The sequence below is a fragment of the Babylonia areolata genome, chromosome 8 (genome assembly GCF_041734735.1).
Source record: "Babylonia areolata isolate BAREFJ2019XMU chromosome 8, ASM4173473v1, whole genome shotgun sequence".
In the NCBI taxonomy this organism is placed as follows: domain Eukaryota; kingdom Metazoa; phylum Mollusca; class Gastropoda; order Neogastropoda; family Buccinidae; genus Babylonia; species Babylonia areolata.
In genome coordinates, this window is record NC_134883.1 from 38100099 (window position 1) to 38127664 (window position 27566).

General features: G+C 47.2%; 1 protein-coding gene across 5 annotated transcripts in view; it reads right to left on the bottom strand.

The window, feature by feature from the left end:
- LOC143284776 (uncharacterized) overlaps positions 1-27566 on the bottom strand; it is a 53776-nt gene that overhangs the window by 11868 nt on the left and 14342 nt on the right. For 3 of the 5 annotated variants that reach the window (XM_076591769.1, XM_076591768.1, XM_076591770.1), the window contains 4 exons: positions 8253-8371; positions 7705-7837; positions 4187-4353; positions 1190-1326 (listed from right to left, as the gene is read on the bottom strand). In XM_076591769.1, the coding sequence (XP_076447884.1) occupies positions 1190-1326; positions 4187-4353; positions 7705-7837; positions 8253-8371 (556 nt within the window). Of the gene's footprint in view, positions 1-1189; positions 1327-4186; positions 4354-7704; positions 7838-8252; positions 8372-9680; positions 9836-27566 lie in introns of those variants that run through there. The other 2 variants (XM_076591772.1, XM_076591771.1) reach the window with 2 other exon arrangements.

Genomic DNA, 27566 nt, shown 5'->3' on the forward strand with positions numbered 1-27566 from the left:
GAGTGTTGGTCTGATGGTGAGTGTTGGAGTAGTACTGGCGGTGGTGAGTGTTGGTCTGATGGTGAGGGTTGGTCTGATGGTGAGGGTTGGAGGAGTGCTGGTGATGGTGTGTTGGTCTGATGGTGAGGGTTGGTCTGATGGTGAGGGATGGTGAGTGTTGGTCTGATGGTGAGTGTTGGTCTGATGGTGAGTGTTGGTCTGATGGCGAGGGTTGGAGGAGTACTGGTGATGGTGAGTGTTGGTCTGATGGTGAGGGTTGGAGGAGTACTGGTGATGGTGAGTGTTGGTCTGATGGTGAGTGTTGGTCTGATGGTGAGGGTTGGAGGAGTGCTGGTGATGGTGAGTGTTGGTCTGATGGTGAGTGTTGGTCTGATGGTGAGGGTTGGAGGAGTGCTGGTGGTGTTGAGGGTTGGTCTGATGGTGAGAGTTGGAGGAGTGCTGGTGATGGTGAGGGTTGGTCTGATGGTGAGTGTTGGTCTGATGGTGAGGGTTGGAGTAGTACTGGTGATGGTGAGTGTTGGTCTGATGGTGAGGGTTGGTCTGATGGTGAGTGTTGGTCTGATGGTGAGGGTTGGAGTAGTACTGGTGATGGTGAGTGTTGGTCTGATGGTGAGTGTTGGTCTGATGGTGAGGGTTGGAGGAGTACTGGTGGTGGTGAGGGTTGGTCTGATGGTGAGTGTTGGTCTGATGGTGAGGGTTGGAGGAGTACTGGTGATGGTGAGGGTTGGTCTGATGGTGAGGGTTGGAGGAGTACTGGTGGTGGTGAGGGTTGGTCTGATGGTGAGTGTTGGTCTGATGGTGAGGGTTGGAGGAGTACTGGTGATGGTGAGGGTTGGTCTGATGGTGAGGGTTGGAGGAGTACTGGCGGTGGTGAGTTTTGGTCTGATGGTGAGTGTTGGTCTGATGGTGAGGGTTGGAGGAGTACTGGTGGTGGTGAGGGTTGGTCTGATGGTGAGGGTTGGAGGAGTGCTGGAGTTGTAGGCAAGCGCGCGCGCCCGCGCGCGCATGTGTGTGGTCTTTTATTCTACTGACTTGCTGTTAGTGTTTAATATCTTCATGGAAAGCTGGGATCCGATACAGGACAACTTCAACAGTCCATGACATTACAGAATGACTCCCCCCCCCAACACACACACACACTCACAAACTAACATACACACATATACACCCTTCCCACCCCAACACTTACCCCTCATGCACTTCTTCTGTCCAGTACCCTTGATGCATGTGTAGTGGCCTTCACTGTCGTCACGACTCTTGCAGTACAGGTCACACTTGTGGGTGTAGTAATAAGGATCGCAGTAGAAACGATACTTGAACCACACACTGCACACACACACACACACACACACACACACACACAGAACAGGACCATAACTGAGTTCCAGTCATGAAAACACAAACATGAATATACGAAAATTTGCGAATATTCATGGAACTGAAGGTTTCATAATCAAATAAAGTTTAAAAGAATTCAGTTTTTAAAAAAACATTAAAAAAAACCCACCACCTCCCACAACAACAACAACAACAAAAACGTTTTGATTATTACTGATAATAAGAGGAGTTCTTCTTGCAGTCTGGCAAATTAATTTCTCAAACTGAAACGAAAATTCCTTTTTCATGTTTTCCTGTTTGTTTCATTTGCTTCTGTTTGTTTGTTGTCCTGTCGTCCGCTTCATTTCAATGAGCATTACTCGCACGCCACTCAGCCCGGTTCTGCCACACAGCCACACCGTGGCTCTGCCACAGTCCCAGTGCCGGCCACAGAGAGCACCAATAGCAACAAATTCCCCGAAATTTGTCATACTGGACCGACTGGACAATTAGCCTGTTCCCAGACAATGTGTTCGCCATTTTACCCTCTCCCGTAGGACGAAGGATTGGTGGATTTCTTGGGCTGACAGCGCCACCCATTTTTTACTTCTTTTTTTTTTTTTTTTTTTGGTTGGTTTGGGTTTTTTTTGCCTGCAATTCTATTTGTTTTCCTATCGAAGTGGATTTTTCTACAGAAGTTTGCCAGGGACAACCCATTTTGTTGCCGTGGGTTCGTTTACGTGCGCTAAATACATGCTGCACACCGGCCCTCGGTTTATTGTCTCATCCGAATGACTAGCGTCCAGACCACCACTCTAGGTCTAGTGGAGGGGGAGAAAATACTGGCGACTACTGGTGTGATTCGAACCAATGCGCTCAGATTCTCTCACTTTCTAAGCGGACGCGTTACCTCTAGGCCAACACTCCACAGTGTGTGTGTGTGTGTGTGTGTGTGTGTGTGTGTGTGTGTGTGTGTGTGTATGTGTGTGTGCGTGCGTGTGTGCGTGTGTGTGTGCGCGCGCATATGCGTGCATGCGTGAGTGCATAAACCCGTCGAGTGATGCTTTATCCGTCTTCAAGACATGTACAAAAAATTTTTAATGAATGACTTTATGAACGAGCATGTGTGTGTGTGTGTGTGTGTGTGTCTGTGTGTGTGTGTCTGTGTGTGTGTTAATATATCCATGTGTCTGTGTGTGTGCGTGTGTGAGTGTGTGTGTGTGTGTGTGAATATATCTATGCTCACACTAGAGCATTTACAAACCCAGACATACGCACACACATTTTGAAAGATTAAAACTGCAAAAAAGTGTCCGTCTATAGAAAACACAGACAGACAGAAGTGTGAGTGGCCGTGAGAGAGCGGCAGGGGAAGAAATACCCCGCTTCAAAAGAAGGTGCACTCATTCCCACAGTCCCTCTTCACAATTCTCACGACCATGCACACATCCAGACTGGCCGCGTTGGTATGTGTGGTTTTTTTTCTCCCGCCATTGTTGAATAAAATGGCCCCCCAAAAAAGAGAAGGAAAAAAAGAGAAAAAAAGAAAGAAAAAAAAGGCGTGTGTGTGTGTGTGTGAAGAGGATGGGGTCTGAGTATGTATTCAAATAAAGCACATGTTTTATCCACATGTGTGTTGGACTCTCCAGCGTTGGCTTTATGCTGTGGTCAGGCATTTCCTTCCCTTTGCTCTCTCTCCATGCAGATGTGGAGTGGCCAACATCAATCATGGATCAGTCCACATGCGTCAAGTTGACATCTCCTGGAAACCAGATCTTTGTCTCTCTCTCATTCTCAACATATAAAAAGTGAAAGGCCCCAGAGCTTTTGTGGTGCTGCCGTTCCAAGTTTACTCTTCCCGTGTCTGGAACATGGCTTCCGTCAGACAGGTGTGGTCGAAAAAAGGGCTGCAGGTAAAAAAAAAAAAAAAAAAAGGCATTCCCACAGTATAACACACACACACACACACACACGCACACACATATATATATATATATATATATATGAAGGACAATGACTCTCAAACTAGGAGGCAAAATTGCACTGGCTCTTGGTGCTGCAGCCTTGTGGGCTCCAACGCCGACTGTCCTAAAACCCTCATGGTCGAGAGAGTGGGTATGTACTTGGCCAAGACACTCTCCACTATAATCAAATTCTAGCCCAAATAGTCGGAACAGCAGTTGCCTCCTCTGCTGTTCTGATGGTCATAGTCGGACACGACTGACTATCAAATATATATATATATATATATATATATATATATATATATATATATATATATATATACCCTGTATAATAATTGGGCATGTTACATTCCAAGGAATGAAACGCTCCATTTCTCCACTCCCAAGAAGAAAAGACTGCCACGCACACATACATGCACGCGCGTGTGTGTGTATACATGTTTGTGTATTGGTGTTAACTAGTGTTTGGAACAGCAATTTTTTTTCGGAGTGTCATGTTTTCCAGTTCAAAGTAACCAGGGGATTTTTTTTCTCGAACACCACATTGACGCGGCAATTTTTCGCAACTCTGGCGGTGTCATACCGGGGTGTGACGTCACTGTCCACCACACGGGGCTAAAACCTCACTGGGGTTAAAAACTATGGTGGATGAAAGCACGGAATCCATTATGCAAGAGGTCGAGTCAAGCGAAGAAGATTTGCAGCGCTAAAGAAGGCCTATGGCCGGGACCAAAGAAATGTGTCGATTTACCCGTTGAGTCACCTTAAGCGACTTGAGTGAGGACAATAATTATTGTATGTATATGAGAACAGAAATTTGTGTATGTGAGGACTGCCATAACTGATGAGGAGGATGGGTGGGTGTGTGGGGAGAAGAGAAAGGGGTGGGTTGAGCTGACACTCACTGGGAGGACCCGGACTGTTTGTAGACACTGGTCCACTGTGCCACGCCCTGGCTGTCGGCCGGAGTGTAGTCCAGGTTCCGACTCAGTGTGGCCACGTGGTCATCTTCAGAGATGGCGTCCTTGTCCCAGGCTTCCATCACAAACATCACATCACTCGCTCCGTTGGTCTGCACAGTTTGGTTGGTCAACTTGTTAGTATGCTTTTGATGTTGATGTTGTCGTCGTCGTTTTATTTCTTTCTTTCTTTCTTTTTTTTTTTTTTTTTGAGAATATTTCATTCAGGCGTGTGCGTGTTCAGACACATACAAACACTGACACTTCTGCCTATCTATCAGTTGATTTATCTATATGTAGGGGAAGTGCAGGTAATTTGAACATGTTGGAAACATGAGCACCCCATTGTTCCAGCCCCACAACAGCTGAGCACCCCATTGTTCCAGCCACACAACAGCAGAGCAACCCATTGTTCCAGCCCCACAACAGCTGAGCACCCCATTGTTCCAGCCACACAACAGCTGAGCACCACACTGTTCCAGCCACACAACAGCTGAGCACCCCATTGTTCCAGCCACACAACAGCAGAGCAACCCATTGTTCCAGCCCCACAACAGCTGAGCACCCCATTGTTCCAGCCACACAACAGCAGAGCAACCCATTGTTCCAGCCCCACAACAGCTGAGCACCCCATTGTTCCAGCCACACAACAGCTGAGCACCACACTGTTCCAGCCACACAACAGCTGAGCACCCCATTGTTCCAGCCACACAACAGCTGAGCACCACACTGTTCCAGCCACACAACAGCATGTATCATACATTGATGCTATGAGCAGGAATGGACTTCATGTGTTTGTTCCACGTCAGAAATTTCCTGTCGATTCTCTGGCAGGAAGTACTTTCAACCAGTTTTTAATGAATTTCATCTTCTCATATGTAAAATGTAGCCCTCACAGTGCTTTAAGCTTTCGTTGCATTACTGAAATTGTTGAAGAACAGTTGTTATCCACTAACAAAGCAACCCTTTAACAATCTAAGCCAGTTGTTCAATGCCAAATGCCCGTAACGTTTTGGTGGTGTGACCGAAACACTGAATAACAGCACTGATGCTAACTTGGGCAGATCGGTTGTTGGTAACTTGGGCAGGGTGTTCGCGTTTGCACGCAAGCGTGTTTGTGCGTTTTTGTGTGTACAAGGTATTACAAGACAGTGATATTAACAAGTCCAGTAGCCTTGCGGTTTGTCTCACTGACATTCCCAGACTATTTTGCATGTGACGGTTTGTTTGGTTTTAGTGGTTTAAAAAAAAAAAATTCATTGTTGTTGTTTTTTATTTGACTCTTCGTTTGCCCACATGACCGCTTACGTCTTATTGGTACAACTGTGTGTATACAAACACCAGAAAAAAAAATTGTTTTATTTTGCCGCTAATTTGTTTATTTTGCAATGTCAGTTATTTGGGCAGATGACAGCCATGATGGCATATTAAGCACCCCTGCTCATATTTCAGGCACAGAGCGCTCAAATTAACTACACGTGATGGTCAACTGAGCTTTTTTTTAAAGTTAAAAATATTCCGTTTTATCTCTTGTTTTGCAAATCCTGAAAAATAAAACTGATACATGAAGTATTTTGTGTCCTTAACCTGCTGAAATCAACTTCACGTATTTCTGTGTCATAGTTTCTTATTCAATTAAGTTCCATGTTAAGGTGCTCAAACTGCATCAGTTCCCCTAGTTAGTCCCTGTGTAAGTTAAGGTGCTCAAACTGCATCAGTTCCCCTAGTTAGTCCCTGTGTAAGTTAAGGTGCTCAAACTGCATCAGTTCCCCTAGTTAGTCCCTGTGTAAGTTAAGGTGCTCAAACTGCATCAGTTCCCCTAGTTAGTCCCTGTGTAAGTTAAGGTGCTCAAACTGCATCAGTTCCCCTAGTTAGTCCCACTGTCTACCTGATCATTCGTCCATCCCTCTGCCGTCCGTCTGTCTACCTGTCCGCCCTCATAGTCTTGATATACTTACCGCGAGAGAAAGTAATATACACTGCGTGCCTAATTAAGCCTGTTGCCGTATATAATTTACACTGCATTACTCATCCCAAGTGTATAACACAAGTGTATACACTGTATAACTCATTCACACTCGTCCCAGAAAGAGGAAGTATTCACAAAAAACGTAGCACATAAAGGGAGATAGGCTATGTAACAACAACAAGCAAAACAAAAAAAAAACAAAAAAAACAAAAAACAAAAAAAACCAACAACAAAAACAAACAAACAATAGAAAATAATCATCAAGTCAATAAGCCCGTTCACTGATACTGTGCATGTCTATAAAGCCTATTCACTGATACTGTGCATGTCTATGAAGCCTATTCACTGATACTGTGCATGTCAATAAAGCCTATTCACTGATACTGCGCATTTCTATAAAGCCTGTTCACTGATACTGTTTGTGTCTATAAAGCCTGTTCACTGATACTGTGCATGTCAATAAAGCCTATTCACTCATACTGTGCATGTCAATAAAGCCTGTTCACTGATACTGTGCATGTCAATAAAGCCTGTTCACTGATACTGTGCATGTCTATAAAGCCTGTTCACTGATACTGTGCATGTCTATAAAGCCTGTTCACTGATACTGTGCATGTCAATAAAGCCTATTCACTGATACTGTGCATGTCAATAAAGCCTGTTCACTGATACTGTTTGTGTCTATAAAGCCTGTTCACTGATACTGTTTGTGTCTATAATGCCTGTTCACTGATACTGTTTGTGTCTATAAAGCCTGTTCAATGATACTGTTTGTGTCTATAATGCCTGTTCACTGATACTGTGCATGTCAATAAAGCCTGTTCACTGATACTGTTTGTGTCTATAAAGCCTGTTCACTGATACTGTTCATATCTGAACAAAGAGAAGACACAGACACCAACACTTCTTGAAGGTCAAATATTTCTGCTTTATCAAAAGCCTTCTTCCAGTTAACGAACAAACAAAAAAACCACATCAAACAACAACAATAACAACAACAACAACAACAAAAAAAAAAAAAAAAAAAAAGAAGAAGAAGAAATAAAGTTAGGTCAGTTCTTGACGTTTTTCAGTCAGGAGGTTTTGAGAACTTGTTTCTTTCAGCAAAGGAAGGCTGTGTGACTGAACTCGGACAGGAATATGGCTTCCACATCTGAAGAATACTCCAGTGGGTTTTTGTTTGTCATGTCTATATTCCATTCATTTCATTTCTATATTCCATTTCACACACCAGTGTCCGTGCATACAAAACCAACAAAACAACAACACCATACTATATTTCCTTGACAATATGGGTATGGACATAAAGAAAAGATTAAGAAAGATTGAGGCAGACATAATCGACACATAGCGCATTACTGAGAGGCGGCCAAACAAAAGACCGACCTCACCCTTCCCTCCCTACCTCTGCCCACCCCTATCCCTCTCCTCCACCCTTCTAATTTTCTCTCACCCCCTCTCCCACACCCTCCTTCATCATCACTCTCCGACTGACCTTGAAGGAGGCGGTGTGGGCGATCAGAGGGTTGTCCACCCCTTGTATGTCGCTGCCAAAGTCCATCGTGTTGTCATTTTCGTAGTGGCCAGTCAGTTTGTATTTGTAGTGACATGTATTGATGTTGGGTGTTCTGGAAAACAACAAAAGAGAAAGAGTTTTTTGGAGAAAGGAAGGAAAATGTTCACTCACTGATGATGGGGTTTCAAGGGAAGGAAAGAAAGAAAAGAACTGAAAGAATAAACAACAACGATACTACACAAAAAACAAGTCTTGTAATTCCAGTTTAGACAACCCTCTATCACCAAAAAAAACAACAACAAAAACCCCCCACGAGACAATAATATACTTATGTTCACTATATAATCTCTCTCTCTCTCTCTCTCTCTCTCTCTCTCTCTCTCTTCCTCTGTGCGTGTGTGTGTGTGTGTGTGTGTGTGTGTGTGTGTGTGCGTGCGTGCGTCTCCCAGTCTCTCCATCTTTCCAGCACCCGAAACAAGAAATCAGTTCAACCACAGAATCTGTAGCAGCAGCGGCAGTGGTCATACCGTTGTTTGTCAATGCAGAACTTGAAATAGGTGTCACACTGATGCAGACCAGCGTGGTCAGTGCAGGAACTCTGGAACCTGACCAGCATCACTTCCATCTTCCCACCGCCTTCACCCCGCTGGAAACATACAAAACAAATTTTAGAAAAGTAAAATGGAAGATTATAAAAAAGATAAAAACACAAGGAACCAAAGAAACCGAGGATGAGGAACATGAGATAAAGTAAAAACCAAACAAAAATAAAAAAAATGAGATAACATAAAGTGTATGATAATGATGATAAAAAAAAAACAACCTGAAACAAAACCACACCATGTAAACAGGAGAAACAAAGCGACATTACATGAAACAAAACCAAACACACACAAAAAGAAAAAAAATCTAACCAAAACAGGTTTGGTTTGAACAGAACTGCAGAACTCCTATTACCTACAGAGCTCAGTTCTACATTGATGAACTATTCTGCTCGCTATCTTGGTTCAGTGTGTGTGTGTGTGTGTGTGTGTGTGTGTGTGTGTGTGTACAAACGTGTGTGTGTGTGTGTGCGCGTGCGTGCGGGGTTGGGGGGTGGGATGGGGGGGGGGGGTTATTGTTTGTGCTACCGCAGTTGTTGACCAAAAATTGTATACACATCATACACTCATCAAGTTGGCAAAGCAATATAACCGACACAGACATGCAGGTCCACTTCCAAGACGTGGGGCGGGGGGGGGGGGGGGGGGGGGGGGGGGGTAGGAGAGAGTGTGGTACATGATATCATTCACTGTCTGTCCACCCCACCCTCACCCTCCCCTCTTCCTCCTCTATGTCACTTCCTGTCCCTCTGTCCGTTTTTTTCTCTCTCTTTTTGTATCCCTCTCTCCCCCCCTCTCTCTCCATGTGCCACACACACACACACACACACACACACACACACACACACACTCAACGCGAAGTCCTATATTTTCCAAAAAAATCGGTTACGAAAGTATTCAACTCAACGTAAACTTACTATTTTTTGTTAGTTTATCAAAATGTCCAATACCTGTAAGTATTCCGGCATTTGGCTCTTACCTGTTTGTACTAGCTGTTTGATTTATGTTTAATTAACTGGAATAATTTGGTCTTTTTGTGGTCAAGTTGTTATTCTCCATTCTAAAATTCTCCTTGTCACATCTGTAATTGTATACAGTTCGTACACGCTACCATACGCATATATACATACACTGTATTTTTTTTCCGTTTAAAATCAGTTTAGCGAACAGACGTTAAATGAATCACACACACACACACACACACACACACACACACACACACACACACACACTGAATCAACTAAATGGTGAATTTCACCGAGGGACAACACAGACCACATCACGGCAACTGTCAGCGTTGACAGATGAGAAATACACGGGCTTTTAACTTATTACCTCCCATCTTCCACTCACCTTAACCTCCACCAACACACGCACACGCACCAACACACATTCCTCTTCACTAGTTTATGAATATCACTTCAAGCGAACAGACGGGAAGCGAATGAAGAAGGAAAATGGATGGCCACTTCCCAAAGTCTGACAGCTGTAGTTTTCACCCCATATCCACCGGATATATGATGATGGACAATCCTGTAGCTTTGGGAAAGCCGACGATTTCTCACATCTTCGCTCGCCAGTCTGTGGGATTAACTCTCATTGGATTGACACCTGTCTGCACGCGTAACGCACGCTTTAACCCTTTCACCGCCAAGCTCGCATTAATTTTATGCACAGGCGTGGTAGAGGACCCATGTCACTGAAAGGTGACCAGTCATTGATCTGTTATCCACGAACCTACTGCTCTTAATGTTCGGTGGTTGGATAGGCCATATTTTCAATACATCGCAGGGGGAGGTCCCCATCTGTTCTTAGCCACTGTCTTTTCTGTGTTTATACCACAAGGGAATTTTGTACTCAAAATCGACTGGCGATGAAAGAGTTAACATTTAGCGCATGACATCGCAATATAAAATAATAGCTAAACCCAATTAACTGCATGCATGTCCGACAAGAACAAAAAAGCGTTGCAACCGGATGTTTATGAACTAAAGTGATGTAAAGACAAACAACTGAAAGTATTGGGGACAGATGCAAAAAGAGAAAGCGCGCACGAGAGAGAGAGAGAGACCCGATATTTTAGAGTTGAAATGATAGAGCGTGAGGGGGAGAGAGGGGGAGAGAGAGAGAGAGAGAGAGAGAGAGAGAGAGAGAGAGGGGGGGGGGAGGGAGGACAGAGAAAAAGGGGAGGTACTGAGGGAATTATGTGCAAACTTCGTCGCGAATTACAACACACACACACACACACACGCACACACACACACGCATCATGAATATTTAAACCTTTGACCCCTATTGGGGCATGGAGGATATAAAGTTACATCATTTGAATTAAACAATAAAATCAAAACGTGAACAGCACTTAAACCACTGAAACTGGTGATAAAAACATCAGCAACGATCACGTCACCGTGTAGTCTTTCCCATGTTGATGAAATTCCCCCTTTCAAACACACTCTTCTTCCTGCTTTCAACAAATTGCAAAAACTGAAAACTGGTTTCGGATTCAATTAAAAAAAAAAAAATCATTTCGAAGAACTGCAAATTTCAGGCATTCCATGATAACTCGTCTCCAATAACACCCATATCATAGTCACGACCAGTCCGCTATTCACGTGGAATATTATAGCGTATAGCGGCCTCTACAGACAATTTGTGACCACTGCCCTTGAACTGTATGAATGTCAAGACGTAACGTTAGACTGGATATATACTTTTCTCTTTCAAAATCTAGTTTAAAGTTTCGATAAATATAAACATTAACTGCTATTTTCCAGTGCGTCACGCTACATCCGAATAAAATTATTTTGCAATACATGTCTGATACGGAAACAAAAACTGTTTTTGTTTAAAAAAAAAAAATGACTGGGAATCCCAGACACAATCAAATCCAGTTTCTGTTGAAATATTTCTTATGCAATTTAACCATGGTGATGTAAAAATTCCTTCTTTATACAGCTCAAACAAAATATATAACTTACAAGAATACTTCGGTGTTGTTGACGATATCAGCCCAACACACACACACACACACGCACACGCACACACACACACCTCTCCCTCCATCCTCCAAAGCAAATTACGCTTTACAAAGTCTGGCCTGACGCACAGTGAGAGGTGGGCGAGAAAGATGTCAACTGCATGCGTGACGAAGGGAAGGAGGGAGACCCTGACACGGGGAAGGGGGGCAGGGAGGATCAAAGTCTTCTTACCTGCCCGTGCCGACGTCGTCCTCACCCCCCTGTCCCTCCTCCACCCCCTGTCCCTCCTCCAACCCCCTGCCCAGTGACTCAACAGGAAAGAAGCATCACGCAGGTCAGACAGTCCCAAAGGAAATAAAGACGAAAAGCCCCCCTGGGGGAAAGTCCCAGTCCCGCCCCCTTCTTTGCAAGGAAGTTCGCAATTTGGATAGGAGTAGTCTGGTTTGTTAGCGTTCTCTCTCTCTCTCTCTCTCTCTCTCTCTCTCTCTCTCTCTCTCTCACGCACACACACTCCTACATACGCGGACGCACTTACACACCCACACACACAGAAACACACACACACACACACACGCACACACACATACACACACACACACACGCACACACAAACACACACACATAAACACACACACTCGCACACACACACACACACACGCACACACACACACATACACACACTCTCTCTCTCTCTCTCTGACACACATACACACACACACTCACACACATACAAACACACACACACACACACACACACACACACACACACACACACATTCCCGCTACCGTACTCTGCCTCACTCTCTCACAGCTTCTATCTCTCTCAAAGAGTACGAATTCATCACTGCCCACGTTGAAAGTGGAATTGTTCCGGCAGTCATGCACTGGCACGTGAGTGCACGTAAGAAGCAGTGACCGTGTGTATAAAATCACGGAACAGACTAGACGCTGAGTTAACCGGACAGAGAGAGAGACATACATACATGCATACATACATACGTACAAACATACAGACATGCAGTTCTGGAAATTATGAATAATAAATAAATCTATCAGAAGACTAAAAACGCAAAATTCGCATATATTCATTTTAACACGCGCGTTCAAATACACACACACACAAACACACACACACACATACCAAACCATCCAACAAGCCAGCTGGACAGCCAAACCAAGGAACAGAAATGCCGTCTGCACGCAGTGACACATAAAAAAAATATTTAGTAAGCTTCACTGTTTAGTGTTGGGGTATGGTTAGTCAGCAACCAGAACTGGAGATTGACATCACTCGTTTTAAACCCTCCACTTCGATCAAGCATGTCCTCTATCGCTTCTGACAGGTCCAAGCGAGACAACTCCTTCACAATGACAAGCGTCAGAACAAAATTCGGACTTTGGTTGATTTTTATTCAGATAATTTGAATGGCATCTGTGTGTGTGTGTGTGTGTGTGTGTGTGTGTGTGTGTGTGTGTGTGTGTGCGTGCGCGCGCGCGCCCGCGCGCGCGTCTGTGTGTGTGTGTGTGTTAGCTGATCTGGTGCATCACATGCCTCACTTCTCCGTCTGTCAAGATGTAATCCCGTCGGTAAGACGTGTCTGCAGAACACTACGTGGATGAAGAGAACCGCTGTCCTGTGTGAACAGCACACAGTGTGAGCAACAACAGAACACTCACACAACGCCGGGAGGGGTGGGACGGAAACCTGAACCAACAATCCTCAGATGCGCACGACGTAAACTGTTGTGGCCATGGTGAAACAATAGGAGGCCATGCCACTCCACTCACTGTGGGCACTTGACGCGAAAGGCAGACAATGGAAAAGGAATTTTGTCAGTCCAGGGTCTCCTCTCCAGGATTGACTAAAAACTATGGTACTGTCACGTCCACAGGTCCCTGTGTTTCACGTCAAACTGTGTATGTTTGTTTTAAAAAGGGGGGGAAAAAGGTATGTGTGTGTGTGTGTGTGGGGGGGGGGGGGCTATAGATAACCCCCCCCCCCCAAAAAAAAAAAAAAAAAAAAAAATCACGATGACCAAACGTTTGGTCACAAAACACTATCGCTTTCGACCGTCACTTGTTGCTCAATTAGTGGTCGTCAATGCATTCCAACATTTTCCAACACCTCGGGAATAGCGATCGGATCCATTTCTCTAAAAACAGGTGCATAACGCATGCCTTCTTTGAGCCCCTTTGCTAACTGAAAGCCACCAGAGGTGTTCAATCAGCCATTTTGCTATTCGTGTCAGTTTAGCGCGAAGCGGTAACTTCATATATGTAGCCGAGCGCTCAGCTGACTACGATGGTAAGTAAATTATTGGCAGACATCAAACAAGACACAACATTGGGCATGTCGTGGGAGCAAGCATAACACGATTTCATCGAAGATACACGGTAACAGTGCAGAAACTGCCACCAATTAGCAGACGACTTCTCAGCGGACTGACAGCCGGATGCGAGTGTCAGTAGTTGTCCTATATAAATGACCTAATTTTCCTGGTCATGGTTCATGGAAAATATGGTACATGACACCATTGTCAGTCCTGGGGTACTGACATGGCTTGATAGGTGGGTCTCTCTTCTTTTGAATATACATGTATCCCAGTAAGAATTTCGCTCGTCAAATGGGTGTCTCCCCCAGAACAGTACGAAAACGAAGTAAAGACCGGAGCTGGTTTTCGTGCATGTAATGGGGAGCGGCTTCACGTTCTACATGGGGGAAACACCCGCTGCCTTCACTCACACACACACACACACACACATATACACACACACGCGCGAGCGCGCGCGCGCACACACACACTCCCCCGCGCAAGTGTGCCACGTTACCAACGAACCATGCATGCTTTTGAACGTGCGACTTTAAGCAAACGAAGGCGCTTTTGTTGTGTGTTGTGTTGTTGTTTGTTCTCTGTAAACATGTCGGTGTCCCGGAGAGTTGAACGCGAACATGACACTGGACCTGACTTCAGGATTAGTTGTAAAAACGGGCCAGACCAAAACACATAAGCTGCACAATGGTATATATTCAATCTGTTTTTCTGTTTGCCACATCCCCCATCAGACAGAACAGCACGTGTAGTTATGGCACAGACACGGAGTTATGAGCACAACTCGGAGACAGACCCCGTGGAAAGCGTAACAGTGAGTCAGTCCACTGGCCAGCTTGAGCAAGACACTTCGTCGAAAAATTGCAGGACATTTTTATCCTTGTTGTAATTTCCTTTTTGCCCTGCTGCCAATTAACCTTATAACACCCTTTATAACTACACACACACACACACATCTATATGTGTGTGTGTGTGTGTGTGTATGTATGTATGCATGTGTGTGTGTGTGTGTGTGTGTGTGTGTGTGTGTGTGTATTATGTATGTATGTATAAGGTCATAAAGAAGACGAGGGTGGTTTCAATCACTCTAGACACTTGACAGACGGTTGACAAACTGACGTTCCACAAGACGAGAAGCATCCACTGAAAATAGATTTCGACAGTCTGTTGGGCCAGGGCTGTCATTGAAAACTAAACACGTCCACAACTACAAACATCGGCTGGTGGGTTGGTGGACAACAGTGGAGCAAAACCGAAAACATGGCTGAACCAGAGCTAATCCTGATCCACGTGGAGTGATGGCATTGGAAGCGAGAGAATCTGAGCGCGCTGGCTCGAATCACGGCTCAGCCACCGATATTTTCTCCCCCTCCACTAGACCTTGAGTGCTGGTCTGGACGCTAGTCATTTGGATGGGACGATAAACCGAGGCACCGTGTGCAACATGCACTTAGTACACGTAAAAGAACCCACGGCAACAAACGGGTTGTTCCTGGCAAAATTCTGTAGAAAAATTCACTTCGATAGGCAAAATTCTGTAGAAAAATTCACTTCGATAGGAAAAACAAATAAAACTGCACGCAGGAAAAATACAAAAAAAGGGTGGCGCTCGTAGTGCAGCGACGTGCTCTCCCTGGGGAAAGCAGCCCGAATTTCACACACAGAAATCTGTTGTGGTAAAATGAAATACAAATACAAATGAATACAATACGAAGCCCCTGTGACACCACTGATATCAATCACAGGGCTCCAAACATGGAGTATAATACAAACTCCTCCTTTTGGTGTCATATACTGTACCATGTCAAACTGATGCAGAATTTAAAGCAAATGGAGGAGGGCAACGCCTACTGGTTCGTATGGGGAGCCCTTGTAACTGAGACGGCAGTGTTAGCCGCGACAAAGGAAGTCCCCTTGGAACCGTCAGCCCTGGTCATACGGAAATTCCTGAGGTAGAAGTTGATGAAGGGATTCTCAGACCGCCAGAAGGCTGCCTCCAAGACATGCTGCGTTGGCACTCAGTGCTGGAAAGTAGCCGAAGTAGCTATGGCCCGCACTTCGTGTGCTCTGGGATGAAGACAGCTGATATCCCTGTGTGCATGAGAGTAGGCTCTACGAATGACTTGGGAAACCCGGCGGGAAATGGTGCCTGCAGCGATGTCTTTCTTGTAATTCTCATTGAGGGAGATGAGGAGACGCCTCTGAGAAGAACGCCTATGGCGAGACCTATCCCAATAATATTTGAGACACCGAACAGGGCAGAGGTGCCTATCCTCATCATCTTGGGCAAGAATATCAGACAAAGGTCTGACCCTCAGAGAGGGGGAAGGAACCTCAGGGTCTTGGTTCTTAGCCAGAAACTCTGGAAGGAAACGAATAGTGATGGAACCATCTCTGTGGAAGGCCAGATCTTGTGGCATTCCACTAAGACCATGCAGCTCACTTCTACGACTGCCTGTGGCCAGCCGCAGAAGGAAAGTGGTCATGAGGGTGAGGATGTCAAAAGGAATAGTCCCCAATGGTTGGAAGGGCTGTTTTCGAATGAAATCCAGCACCAGGAACAAGACCCAGAGGGGCACTCTTCTGGGGTCTCTAGCTTCCTTCAGAGGGGCACCCCTAGTCACCTCTCTGAGCAGGAAATCCGCTTCAAAGGTGGGACCACCTAGCTGTTTGCATTGTGGTACAGATGGCAGACCTGTACCCTCGCACAGAACTAGCAGACAGGATGAGAACCGAGGAGCAGAGAGCCAGGAAGTTGGCCAGCTGCATGCTCGTAGGGTTCGTAGGGGGAATGCCCTGAGCTGTACACCACCGCAACCATTTCTTCCAGCGAAAAGTCATACAAAGTCTCCGTTCCCTGCCTCCTTGCTCTGGTGACTATGGAGAGGAGGTCAGAGGAGGCACACCCCTGGGTCAGCGCAGCCGACACAGAGGCCGACCGAGGGGTCGAGGACTTCAATGGTGATGCTGACAGTTCCGACCGCACAGCAGCCAAGCGTGCTGGTGGAGCAGTTGAGGATTGGAATGAGGAGTGCCCGAGCGAGGCTGCCTCAGCAGATGAGATTTGGTTTCAAGTTCCAGGGGTGGAAACGTGTCAGGGACTGAAGGTCATGAAACCAGGTCTGGGCTGGCCATTTCGGCGCAATGAGGATCAGCTGCGGGTGTTCCAATCTGTCTTTCCGTATCACCTTGGACAGAATTGGAAAGGGAGGAAACGCGGAGGCAATCAGACTGCTCCAGTCTAGAGAGAGAGCATCCACTGCCCACGCTTCTGGGTCGGCAACCGAAGAGACGTAAGTGGGAAGTCTCTTGTTGAACAAGGTCCACCATCGGCCGAAACCACTGTTCCCACACCCACTGAAGGCTGTCCTTGTCCAGGGTGCACTCTGTGCGTATGACACTCTTGGACCTGCTGAGAGCATCTGCCAAGATGTTGGTTTTTCCTGCTAAGTGTCTCGCTGAAAGTGCAATGCCCTTGCTGTGGCACCAACGGAGGAGAGCCTCAGTCCGCATGAAGAGGTCTGCCGAGTGCGCTCCCCCCCATTTGTTCACATAACATGCGACCGTCGTCTTGTCCGTGAACAAGCGGATGGTCTTGCCAGTGGCCTCCCCCATGAAGTGCAGGAGAGCCCTGCGAACTGCCTCCAGTTCCAGAACATTGATGTGGCATAGGCGCTCCTCCGGGGACCAAGTCCCTGCTGCATGGAGTGAGTCCATGTGGGCTCCCCAGCCCAGGGAGGAGGCGTCTGTGAAGAGTGCCACCTGAAGAGTAGGTGGGGCTATGGGCACCCCCTGTGTCCAAAGGGGGTTGATTAACCACTCTGATGTCACCTCGAGGAACCACTCGCCCAGACATATCTGGGTATCCCATGGCTGAGTGCTCTGGGACCGGCGTAACCTCAGTGCCCTCTGGAGAGGGCGCTTGAGAACCCTGTCCAGGGGAATGAGAGGTGCCGTGGACTCCATCATGCCCAAGAGGGAAGAAAGTGTCCGCGCTGTATCTTGGGAGGAGTGGCGCCAGTGGCTGAGGAAGCCTGCCAGACGGTCCCAGTGATCTGGCACCAGAGAGACTATCATGGACCGCGTGTCGAATCTCATCCCTAAGAAGTCGAAGGACTGACGTGGGGACAGATCGCATATCTGCTGGTCCATGAGGAAGCCCTTGACTTGACTTATTCCTCTTGATTCCTTGGGGAACAACACTCCTCCAACGCACCCGGCTCTGGCTGGTCCTCTTCAGTTCGGCCCACGTCATTCCGGCCGCCCTTGTCTCTGCCTCAATGCTTCTCCGCCAGGTCTGCTTCGGACGGCCAACTTTCCTTTTCCCCTGTGGGTTCCAATCAAGAGCCTGTCTTGTGATGTTTGTTGCAGGCTTGCGTAGTGTATGGCCTATCCATCCCCATTTCCGTTTCTTGATTTCCGTCTCCAGTGGGGCCTGTTTTGTCATGTTCCAAAGTTCTTCATTGGAGACAACCTCTGGCCATCTGATGTTCAGGATGTTTCTTAGACATCTGTTGGTGAATGTCTGAAGCTTGTGGGTGCTGGTCTTTGTCACTCTCCACGTCTCTGAGCCATAGAGTAGAACCGACTTCACGTTGGTGTTAAAAATCCGGATCTTGTTGCGGATTGAGAGGGCTGTCGATCTCCAGATTGGTCGAAGGGTGTTGAAGGCGTGTCTTGCTTTGTTGATACGGCTCTTGATGTCTTCGTCCGTCCCCCCGTCTTTGCTGACAACACTGCCTAAGTAGACAAACTTGTCAACCTCCTTGATGTTCTCTTGGTGTAGTTGCACTGGATCTTGCTTCTTGTTGTTGACCCTCATGACCTCTGTTTTCCCAATGTTGATTTGGAGTCCAGTCTTCTCAGCTTCTTCTGCCACACGACATAGTTTCTCCTGCGCATCTTGCTGCCTGTGTGAGAGAAGACATGTCATCTGCGAAGTCTAGGTCCTCCAGCTGTTTAGTGAAAGTCCACTGGATGCCTGTCCTCCGATCTGCTGTAGACTGCCTCATGACCCAGTCAACCACCATCAGGAAAATGGTCGGTGAGAGCAAACAACCCTGACGGACGCCGGTTTGCACACTGAAAGGTTCCGTCAGTTTCCCGTCGTGGATCACTTGACAGGTGGCGTCTTCGTACATTTGCTGGATGATGGTTAGAAACTTTGGTGGAAATCCATAGTGGTACATCAGTCTCCAGATGACATCTCGGTCGACACTGTCAAAAGCTTTTTGAAAGTCGACAAAGACTGTGTACAGGGGGGGTCTGCCACTCCAGGGACTGCTCGATGATGATGCGCATGGTTGCGATGTGATCCGTGCACGAGCGATCTTGTCGGAAGCCTGCTTGTTCGTCCCGAAGTGTCTTGTCCAAAGCGTTCTTCAGTCTCTCAAGAATGATTCTGCTCAGTACCTTGCCCGGAATAGACAACAGCATGATTCCCCGCCAGCTGTTGCAGGATGAAAGGTCCCCTTTCTTTGGCAGCTTTACAAGATGTCCTCTTTTCCAGTCTTTTGGCACTCGCTCCTGTTCCCAGATCTTGCAAAGGAGAGGGTGCAGCATCTCAGCTGAAGTCTGGATGTCGGCCTTCAGAGCTTCAGGTGGAATTCCATCTGGGCCGGCTGCCTTTCCTGACTTGAGGGACTTGATGGCCTTGACGATCTCGGTCTTGCTGGGAGGGTTGGTGTTGATGTCGAGGAGCTTGGTAGGTGGCGGGATGTCTGGTGGGGCGGGTGGTGCTGGTCGGTTGAGCGTTTCTTTGAAATGCTCCGCCCATCTTGTTCTCTGCTGTTCTTCGCCAAGGATGGTGTTTCCGTCTTTGTCCTTGACGGGCCGGCTTGGGTTGCTGTTTTTCCCGGAGAGTGTCCTGGTGGTCTCATACAGGCGCTTCATGTTCCGCTGACCTGCTGCATTCTCAGCTTCTGCTGTCAGTTCCTCGATGTAGGCTCTTTTATCTTTTCTCGCACTTCGCTTTACTTGTCGGTTCGTCTCCCAGTACTGTGCTTGTAGCTCATGTCTCTCGGCTTGATCTTGCGTGCAGTTGATCTGGTCTTTCAAATGCTTCCTCTCAGTGATGAGTGTCCAGGTGTCTGTTGATAGCCACTCTTTGTGCTTCCTCGTTTTCTTGCCCAGGACTGTTTTGCAAGTTGTTGTCCAGGTCTCTCGAAGGCTGTGCCAATGTTCTTCTATTGAGTCCTCTGGGAGTTGGGAAAGCACACTGAACTTGTTCCTCAATTCAATCTTGAACTCTTCTGCTTTGAGTTTCTCCTTCAAGCTGTGCACGTTGTACTTGTGCGATGGTCTTGCGGCCTGGTCGTTGTAGGCCTTCAGGCTTGGTTTTGAGATGAGGAAGCCCAGTTGGGAGCAAAGGTCTAGAAGTCTGGCCGTATGACTCAGGCACAGGGCCTGCGACTGGGCCAGGATAAGCCAGTCGTCCAGGTACACACAGAGACAAATGGATTCCGAGCGGACGATGGACACCAATTCCCGCACCACCTTGGTAGACAGGAAAGGGGCAAGGGACAGACCAAATGGGAGGGCCGAGAACTGGAACGCCTTGTCCCTCCACACAAACCTCAGGTACCAATGGGATGCCGAATGGATGAGTATATGAAAATAAGCATCTTCCAGATCGATAGAGGTAGGCCAATCACCTTGTTGGATGGTCTCCCGAATCTGTGCCTGTGTGTCCATCTTGAATTTGATTTTGGGGAGGAATTTGTTGCGGGGGGACAAGTCCAAAACTGGTGTCCACCCTCCCGAGACCTTTGGAATCACCAACAACCAGCCGTAAAAACCGGGGCCCGGGTCCGAGAGTTGAGATATAGCCCCATGAGGAGTGGGTGCGATATCTCTTTTTCTAGGACGCTCTCCTGCTCCGTCGAGCTGGGCACCTAAGGAGGAGGAGTGTATCTTAGAGGGGGGCGATCCTCCCCCCAAGACAGCATGTACCCCGACTCTAGCACCGACATAATCCCGTCGTTGAGTCCCAGAGCACACCACTGATGTGCATGCCGGGACAAGTTTCCTACTTGGAGGGGCTAAACGACTGGCGGTGCTGAATCGGGGCCCAGTCACTGGGGGTGCTGCCTTCTGGCCTTGGGCATGGCCGGTCGGCTTGGACGGACATAAGGTGGTTTATTCCTCTGCCACAGATTCTGCACACGCTGCTTTGACTTAGGCGGCGTGGTATATGGAGGGGCCCTGGTGGCCGGTCTCTTCAATGGCATAGAACCCTGGAGCCCATGAGAGGTGTGGGCCAAATATGAGGCCACCTCCCTGTTTGTCTCTGCCCTGTGGCTGACAAAATGGGGCGGGAACTGGCTGAAGAGGGAGTGCTGCTGTGCTGGGATGGACCGCAGGGCAGCCCTCTCCTCCACAGGAATGTTAGAGAGGCTGAGAATGGCATCAGGCCGCGCTAGCACAGTATTGAAGTGAAGGCTGGTAGCTGTGTCTGCAGCTGCTGTGAGACCAGATGCTACCCTATTGCCAAAAGCGTGTAACCTCTGGTCTGTGAAGAGGCCAGGCGGGACAGAGGAAGGAGACCCCGTGTCCTGATTAACCGGACACTGTTCCCACAGCTCCTTGGCCCTGTGGAGGAACGCGTCGAAGGTGTACGCCGTGGAAACCTCGAGGAGGCAGCGGCGGGCCAATTTGTCCCACTCTGCTAACGTTTTAAAAGATAGGGTAGCTGAAGTGGGGAAGGTGGTGCGCTGTGAGACCAACATCCTGTCCTGTGCGGAGGGCTCTGCTCCGCTGTAGGCAGGGTGGTCCTGTGTGTACCAGGACCACACCCCTCCCTTGGAGGAATCTTTAAGGAACTTTCCCGGGGAAAAGGCGCCCGGGGCAGAGAGGGACTCCCTGCCTGGAGGAGGGATGGAAGCAGCACCCCTGACAGTGCGGGCTGGCTTATTAAGCCATTCCTGCACCATTTCTGGCACTCTGAGTCGCCTTGTGGTTCTGGAGTTAGAGTCACATGGCGAAAGGAGGGTCAAGGGTAACAAAGTAGCCTGAGGGACTGATTCAGCATACGTGACCCTATTGGGGAGGGTCAGTTCGAGCTCGGCAAAGTCCGAGTTTGGTTCAGGCTGGTCCCTAGGGAGGTGCGGGCTCAATCTGTCCACCCTTGGGATGTGGGCGAAGAGTGCTCATCTGCTTGTTCATCCTCATCCGAAGACAGGGGCTCCCACTCTTGTTCGCAGTCCATCCCCTGCTGGGTGCCATCCCAAGTGGATGTACCCACTGGGGCGTCCTGTGAGCTGTGGTCAGCCCAGCGGGGTGAGCTGGGACGATCCCGAGCCGGGACCATGGCCGCCACTGTTATGTCCTTGACACCTGAAGCGGGTGGGGAGCGTGTGGACCGTAGGTCCAACCATGCTTGGGATGGTGGGTGCCACACCTTTTCAGAGAGGGCGTCCCTGGATGCAGGAGGGACCCACGAGTGCTGTGAGGGGACAAACACCCACTCATCTCACTGTAGGACCGAGGGCTGGGCAGGTGGGAACCACAGGCTCCCCCGGGCCGAGTAGAGCCCCTGAGAAGCCGGCGGTCCTGACAAGGAGGCCGTTGTGACCGTGGAGGTCACCTGTGGGTTGACAGAGGCCCAATTTGTGGACAGAGTGGCAATATTGGTCGAGGAGCTCGACCTGACCGACAAGAAGTCGATCCCACTTGTCGGGGCTGTGTGTGTCACCCTGTGAGATGTGCTGGGTTGGGTCGGGTGGGGAGCGGACAAGGGGCTGGCCCTTGGTGCTCCCGGCAACCCAGCGTGCACCCTAGGTGCGCCCCAGTACGGGTAGAATGGGGTTAACCACCCGTGGGCACCAGCCATACTGTGACCCGAACCCCAAGGGTCACTGGCGCATTGATCTCCATGAAGGGAACAACCTGGCCAAGTCGGAGGGAGGTCAGGTCCGACTTGGGTGTCAGTCCCGCCGGAAGACGAGCGGGCTGACTGCCCGGAACCGCCTGACACGCGCGGGCCTCCCCCAGCAGGGGAGACCGGCCGGATAGCGGGAAGACCTGCCGAGCAGGTTGCCACGCGCCCCGAATCCCCTCCCGTGGGGAGACTGGGGTGGCTTGGCCCGGGGTGGGCAAAGTGGAGATCCCCCCCCGGAACCAAATTTTTCTCCCCCCCAAAAGGAGGTGGGGGAGGGGGGTCGACAGAGAAGGGAGGAGGGGGAACAACAATGGGGCCCGTGAGGGCCGTCTGTGGGGACCCGGGTAATGGCCGGGCGCGGCCTCCCCTTGGGAGTCCGCGCCTAGCTGCGAGTCCCCACAGCCCGGAGAGGACTTGCCATTCCCCCTTCTCCCCGCCTCGCGCTGGGACACCTCAGGAGGCGACGCTTGTACCTCTTTCCCCCCGGTCCCCTTCCTGACCGTTTTACTGGTACGAAAGTCGCCTCCGCGATCAGCGTCTAACGACGCATCGCCGCGGTCCGTATCGGGAGGAATCATGAGCTCCGGGCCTGGGAGAGTCTCTTGCCGAGTCTCAATCCCAGCATCATGATCCTGCCTTCGTGGTATGGCACACGAGGCATGGAACCCGCGCTTAGGCACCCAGCGAAAATCCGACCCCCAACAGAGAAAGGAAAGACAGGATCGACTTAGAGGCAGAAAAAAAACGAACGAATCGAGGGTGCCGAGTCGAATCGAGTACACAGAATGTAAGAATACAATAAACACAAGCTGCATGCAACAAAATAAGGCCAAAAGGATACGCTTAATAGCCGAAAAAAGTGTAAGACGAGACAGAGCGTAAACCTGACAAGATGGCGTGGAGAGCCTTGGGCAAAGGAATGATTCAGCGCTTACAGATTTTAGAGGCGTTTGATTGGCTGAGAGCGGGCGGGCCCGTCTTTTCACTGTTAGCCGCGCGAAATTTGGCCAAGCAGAGCAAACCAATAGGCCTAGTTTGCATCAGTTTGACATGGTACAGTATATGACACCAAATGTACAATTTAGGATACATACATGTGCATATCAATACAAGAACTTGTGCACACTCACGCATGCAAGCACACACACACACACACACACACACACACACACGTTTGAACAGAAGCCGCATATTACATGTGGATGGGGCTGATGACTAGATCTTCAGGTAAATGGTTGTTGATTGCACACTTCTATTTAGTCATACTGGATTTGTTCAAGAGACATGGCATTGACTGCTTTGGGGGAAAAGCTATTGACGAAGCGATTGGTTTTCGTCCTTATACTTCTGTACCGTCGACCAGAGGGAAGCATCTCGAAAATCCTAAAAGCTGGATGTGATTCGTCCTGGCTGATTGATTTTGCTTCTTTTTTTTTAGTAGCCGCTTAAAATATATGTCGTCTAGAGAAGGTAGATCAGCCCCTGTAATCTTGGTGGCTGTTTTTACCATTCTGTTAAGGGCTGCAACTTCTGGCTTGGAAATGTTTCCGTACCAAACGGTAATAGCGAAGGTTAACACACTTTCAATGACTGTTCGGTAGAAATCAACCATGATTTCTTTCTTAATTCCGAACTTTTTGAGGCGCCGAAGAAAGTACAGGCGCTGTTACAGTGCTTTCTTAACAATTTTTTTTCCGTATTTTTCTCCCATTACAAATCGTTGGAAATGATCGGTCGAGAATTTTTTAATTCGCTGATGATCTCTACTTGCTTGTCTTTGATAACAAATGGTAAGGGTCAGATCTGGTCTTCCTGAATCTAAAATTAATTCTTTTGTTTTTTTTTATATATTGTGTTCTAAGTTGTTTTGATCACACCAGCTGACAAATTCTAGTACTTTTCCATATATTTTGAATCGTCATTGTTCGTAATCAGCTCTTCTAGAGTAGTATCGTCGGCAAACTTGACCATGGTGTTACATTCATTTTGAGTTGCACAGTCTTGTATAGTGAGTACAACAGTGGCGATAGAACACATCCCTGCCGAGTGCAAATGTTGCGAATGCATGTAGAGGAGGTGAGGTCACCAACTTGAACAACTTGGGTGTGTGTGTGTGTGTGTGTGTGTGTGTGATCAATAATAATAATGGAATCACATCAAAATAGGTAGGATGGGGGAAAAAAACCCTAATTCTTGGTAATCGATACGACTTCATAAAATGGATAAATAAACAGATACATAAATAAATAAACAAATTAAATAAACAAAATTCACACCTGACTCATTGACCGACTGCCAATCAATGATCAACGCCAACAACAGACCAGCAAAACACGAAGCAGACACAGCGTATCTTGTGATTTGGCAGAGACGTCATGTTGATTTTATGCTCGTGCACGACAAGGCGGAGAAATTGACAGACAGCACACAAAGACCTTGCACGTGGACGCCACGTGATTGACGCCTTACTTGGTAACAAAGGGAGAGGTGTCACTGTGTACATCGCACACTGCATGTATGCACTGACAGTCCAGTATGTTGTGAATCCTCCAGTATCTTCGTGTCAGTATTTGATAAAACGTATTCACAATGTGCTAATATAAATCACAAGAGAGGCAAGGCCTTCAAGACTCACTTGTGATAAATTAAGTCCCCTAGCATTAATTACAGAGTAATTTCCCTTTTTTACTATCTGCACCAAAACGTTTGCAAAATAAATAAAACTTCTATGCTTAGCAAAAGAAGTTCCTGTTTGAACAAAAAATGATAATAATGACTGCTCTTGTTGTTGGGTCAGAATATCAGATCAAAGTGCCAAGTTTAGAGAATACAAAAAATATAAATATAACAGTAAATGCAGTTTGCATATAATTAGGCTTCATTTTTTATTTTTTTGTGCCCATCCCAGAGGTGCAATATTGTTTTAAACAAGATGACTGGAAAGAACTGAACTTTTCCTATTTTTGTGCCTGATTTGGTGTCAACTGAAAAAGTATTTGCAGAGAAAATGTCAATGTTAAAGTTTACCACGGACACACAGACACACACACACACACACAGAGACAACCGAACACCGGGTTAAAACATAGACTCACTTTGTTTACACAAGTGAGTCAAACATGTGTCGCACACAAAAATGAGAGAGAGAGAGAGAGAGAGAGAGAGAGAGAGAGATGTTATAGACAGTAAAAGAGAAAGAAAGACACACAGACAGGAGAGGGCTGGGGGGGGGGGGGGGGGGGGGGGGGGGGGGGGGGGGGGGGGGGGTGATGAATGAATGATTTATTCATTCGGGTCTTAAACTCTCATGAAGAAAATATTGTGATAGTCGACGAATTGAAAAGCAATGACAATGACGTCAACAAATCTATATGCGACACCATAAAAAACACCTTTCTTTCTGTCTAAAATCCTTACAAGGAAGTGAAGAAGTATTACATAGTACTATAAGACACGCCCTTTTACCAACAAAAAACCAAACAGCTCAGTTTAAACAACGCAGCTCTCTGTCACGTTCTGGGTGAATGAAGTGATTGTTCTGCACCATATCGCCAGATTCTCAGCAACAGAAAACAAAATATGATTCATCTTCCTTTCATTGTTTACAGAATAGACACACCGCATCACAGGTATTGCATGATGTGTGTCTGTATTTACATTTCAATCATCGACTCGTGTTCATTTTAGATAAAGTCTATCACCGAACATTCTATACTAATTAAATCGTTTGTAAGTATTGATATGATGATTCCATGTCTGCCATCTATAGTAAATCAAGCGTGGACAAAAGATCCTTATGAATCAGTTTATATTGCCACACCCATTGTGATTTACTCAGTGTGAACATCTTACAGATTTTTTTCCGCCTATACCTAAACCACACAGTATTTTTTCTTTTTTTTTTTTTACCTTTTTGAACGGCTTGTCCCGTCAGAAACTAAGTCACTAACATGTCCATTCCTGAAAACCTTTTCACAGCGAACAAATAAACCAATTTGCATCTAACTGCTACACTGAATAATCCCAAAAAGTGTTATCCATACTGTATTTGCAGAACTTGACTTATCCCATTAACATAGGTCAGTTAGACAACTGGACTGGTATGTGTTATCTATATCAAACAACTTGATTAATTCCAATAAGTGTGATTTATGTTACACAACTTGACAAATCCCAAAAATGCGTAGTCTATATTATACAACTTCACAAATCCCAATAAGTGTGACCGATATTGTAAAACTTGATAACACCTGGCAAATCCGAAAGTGTGATCCATATTGTAAAACCTGATTTCTCCCATCAAGAGCGATTGTAGAAATACTTGATTCTGTGAATAAAAAATCAAAGAGATTAATAGTAAATAAACAGAAAATTGTTATTAGAAATATAAATATTCAGTATAAAACACGGCAAATCATTCTTGACACAAAGAGAGAGACAGACAGACACAGACAGAGAGATAAAGAGAAACAGAGAGACAGAGCGAGACAGAACAGTAAAGAAGTAAGAAACCCCTATGTTTTTGGATTGTTTTGGGGGCTTAAGGAGGATGCGGGAGTGAAGAGGTAGAAAGGAGGGGTGTGGGGGAGATGGGGGGCGGGGGTAGGGGGGGTCGGGGGGGCAAGTGAGGAAAGGAAACAACAGGAGGAGTTTGTATTATACTCCATGTTTGGTGTTACATATACTTACCATGTCAAACTGATGCAAACTAGGCCTATTGGTTTGCTCTGCTTGGCCAAATTTCGCGCGGCTAACAGTGAAAAGACGGGCCCACCCGCTCTCAGCCAATCAAACGCCTCTAAAAGCTATAAGCGCTGAATCATTCCGTGGCCATGAACAAAAATGCCCCATGAGAACCACGGCGGAGACGCGGGGACGGACGGGCGGGCATTCGAGTTTGACATGGTAAGTATATGTAACACCAAACATGGAGTATAATACAAACTCCTCCTTTTGGTGTCATATACTGTACCATGTCAAACTGATGCAGAATTTAAAGCAAATGGAGGAGGGCAACGCCTACTGGTTCGTATGGGGAGCCCTTGTAACT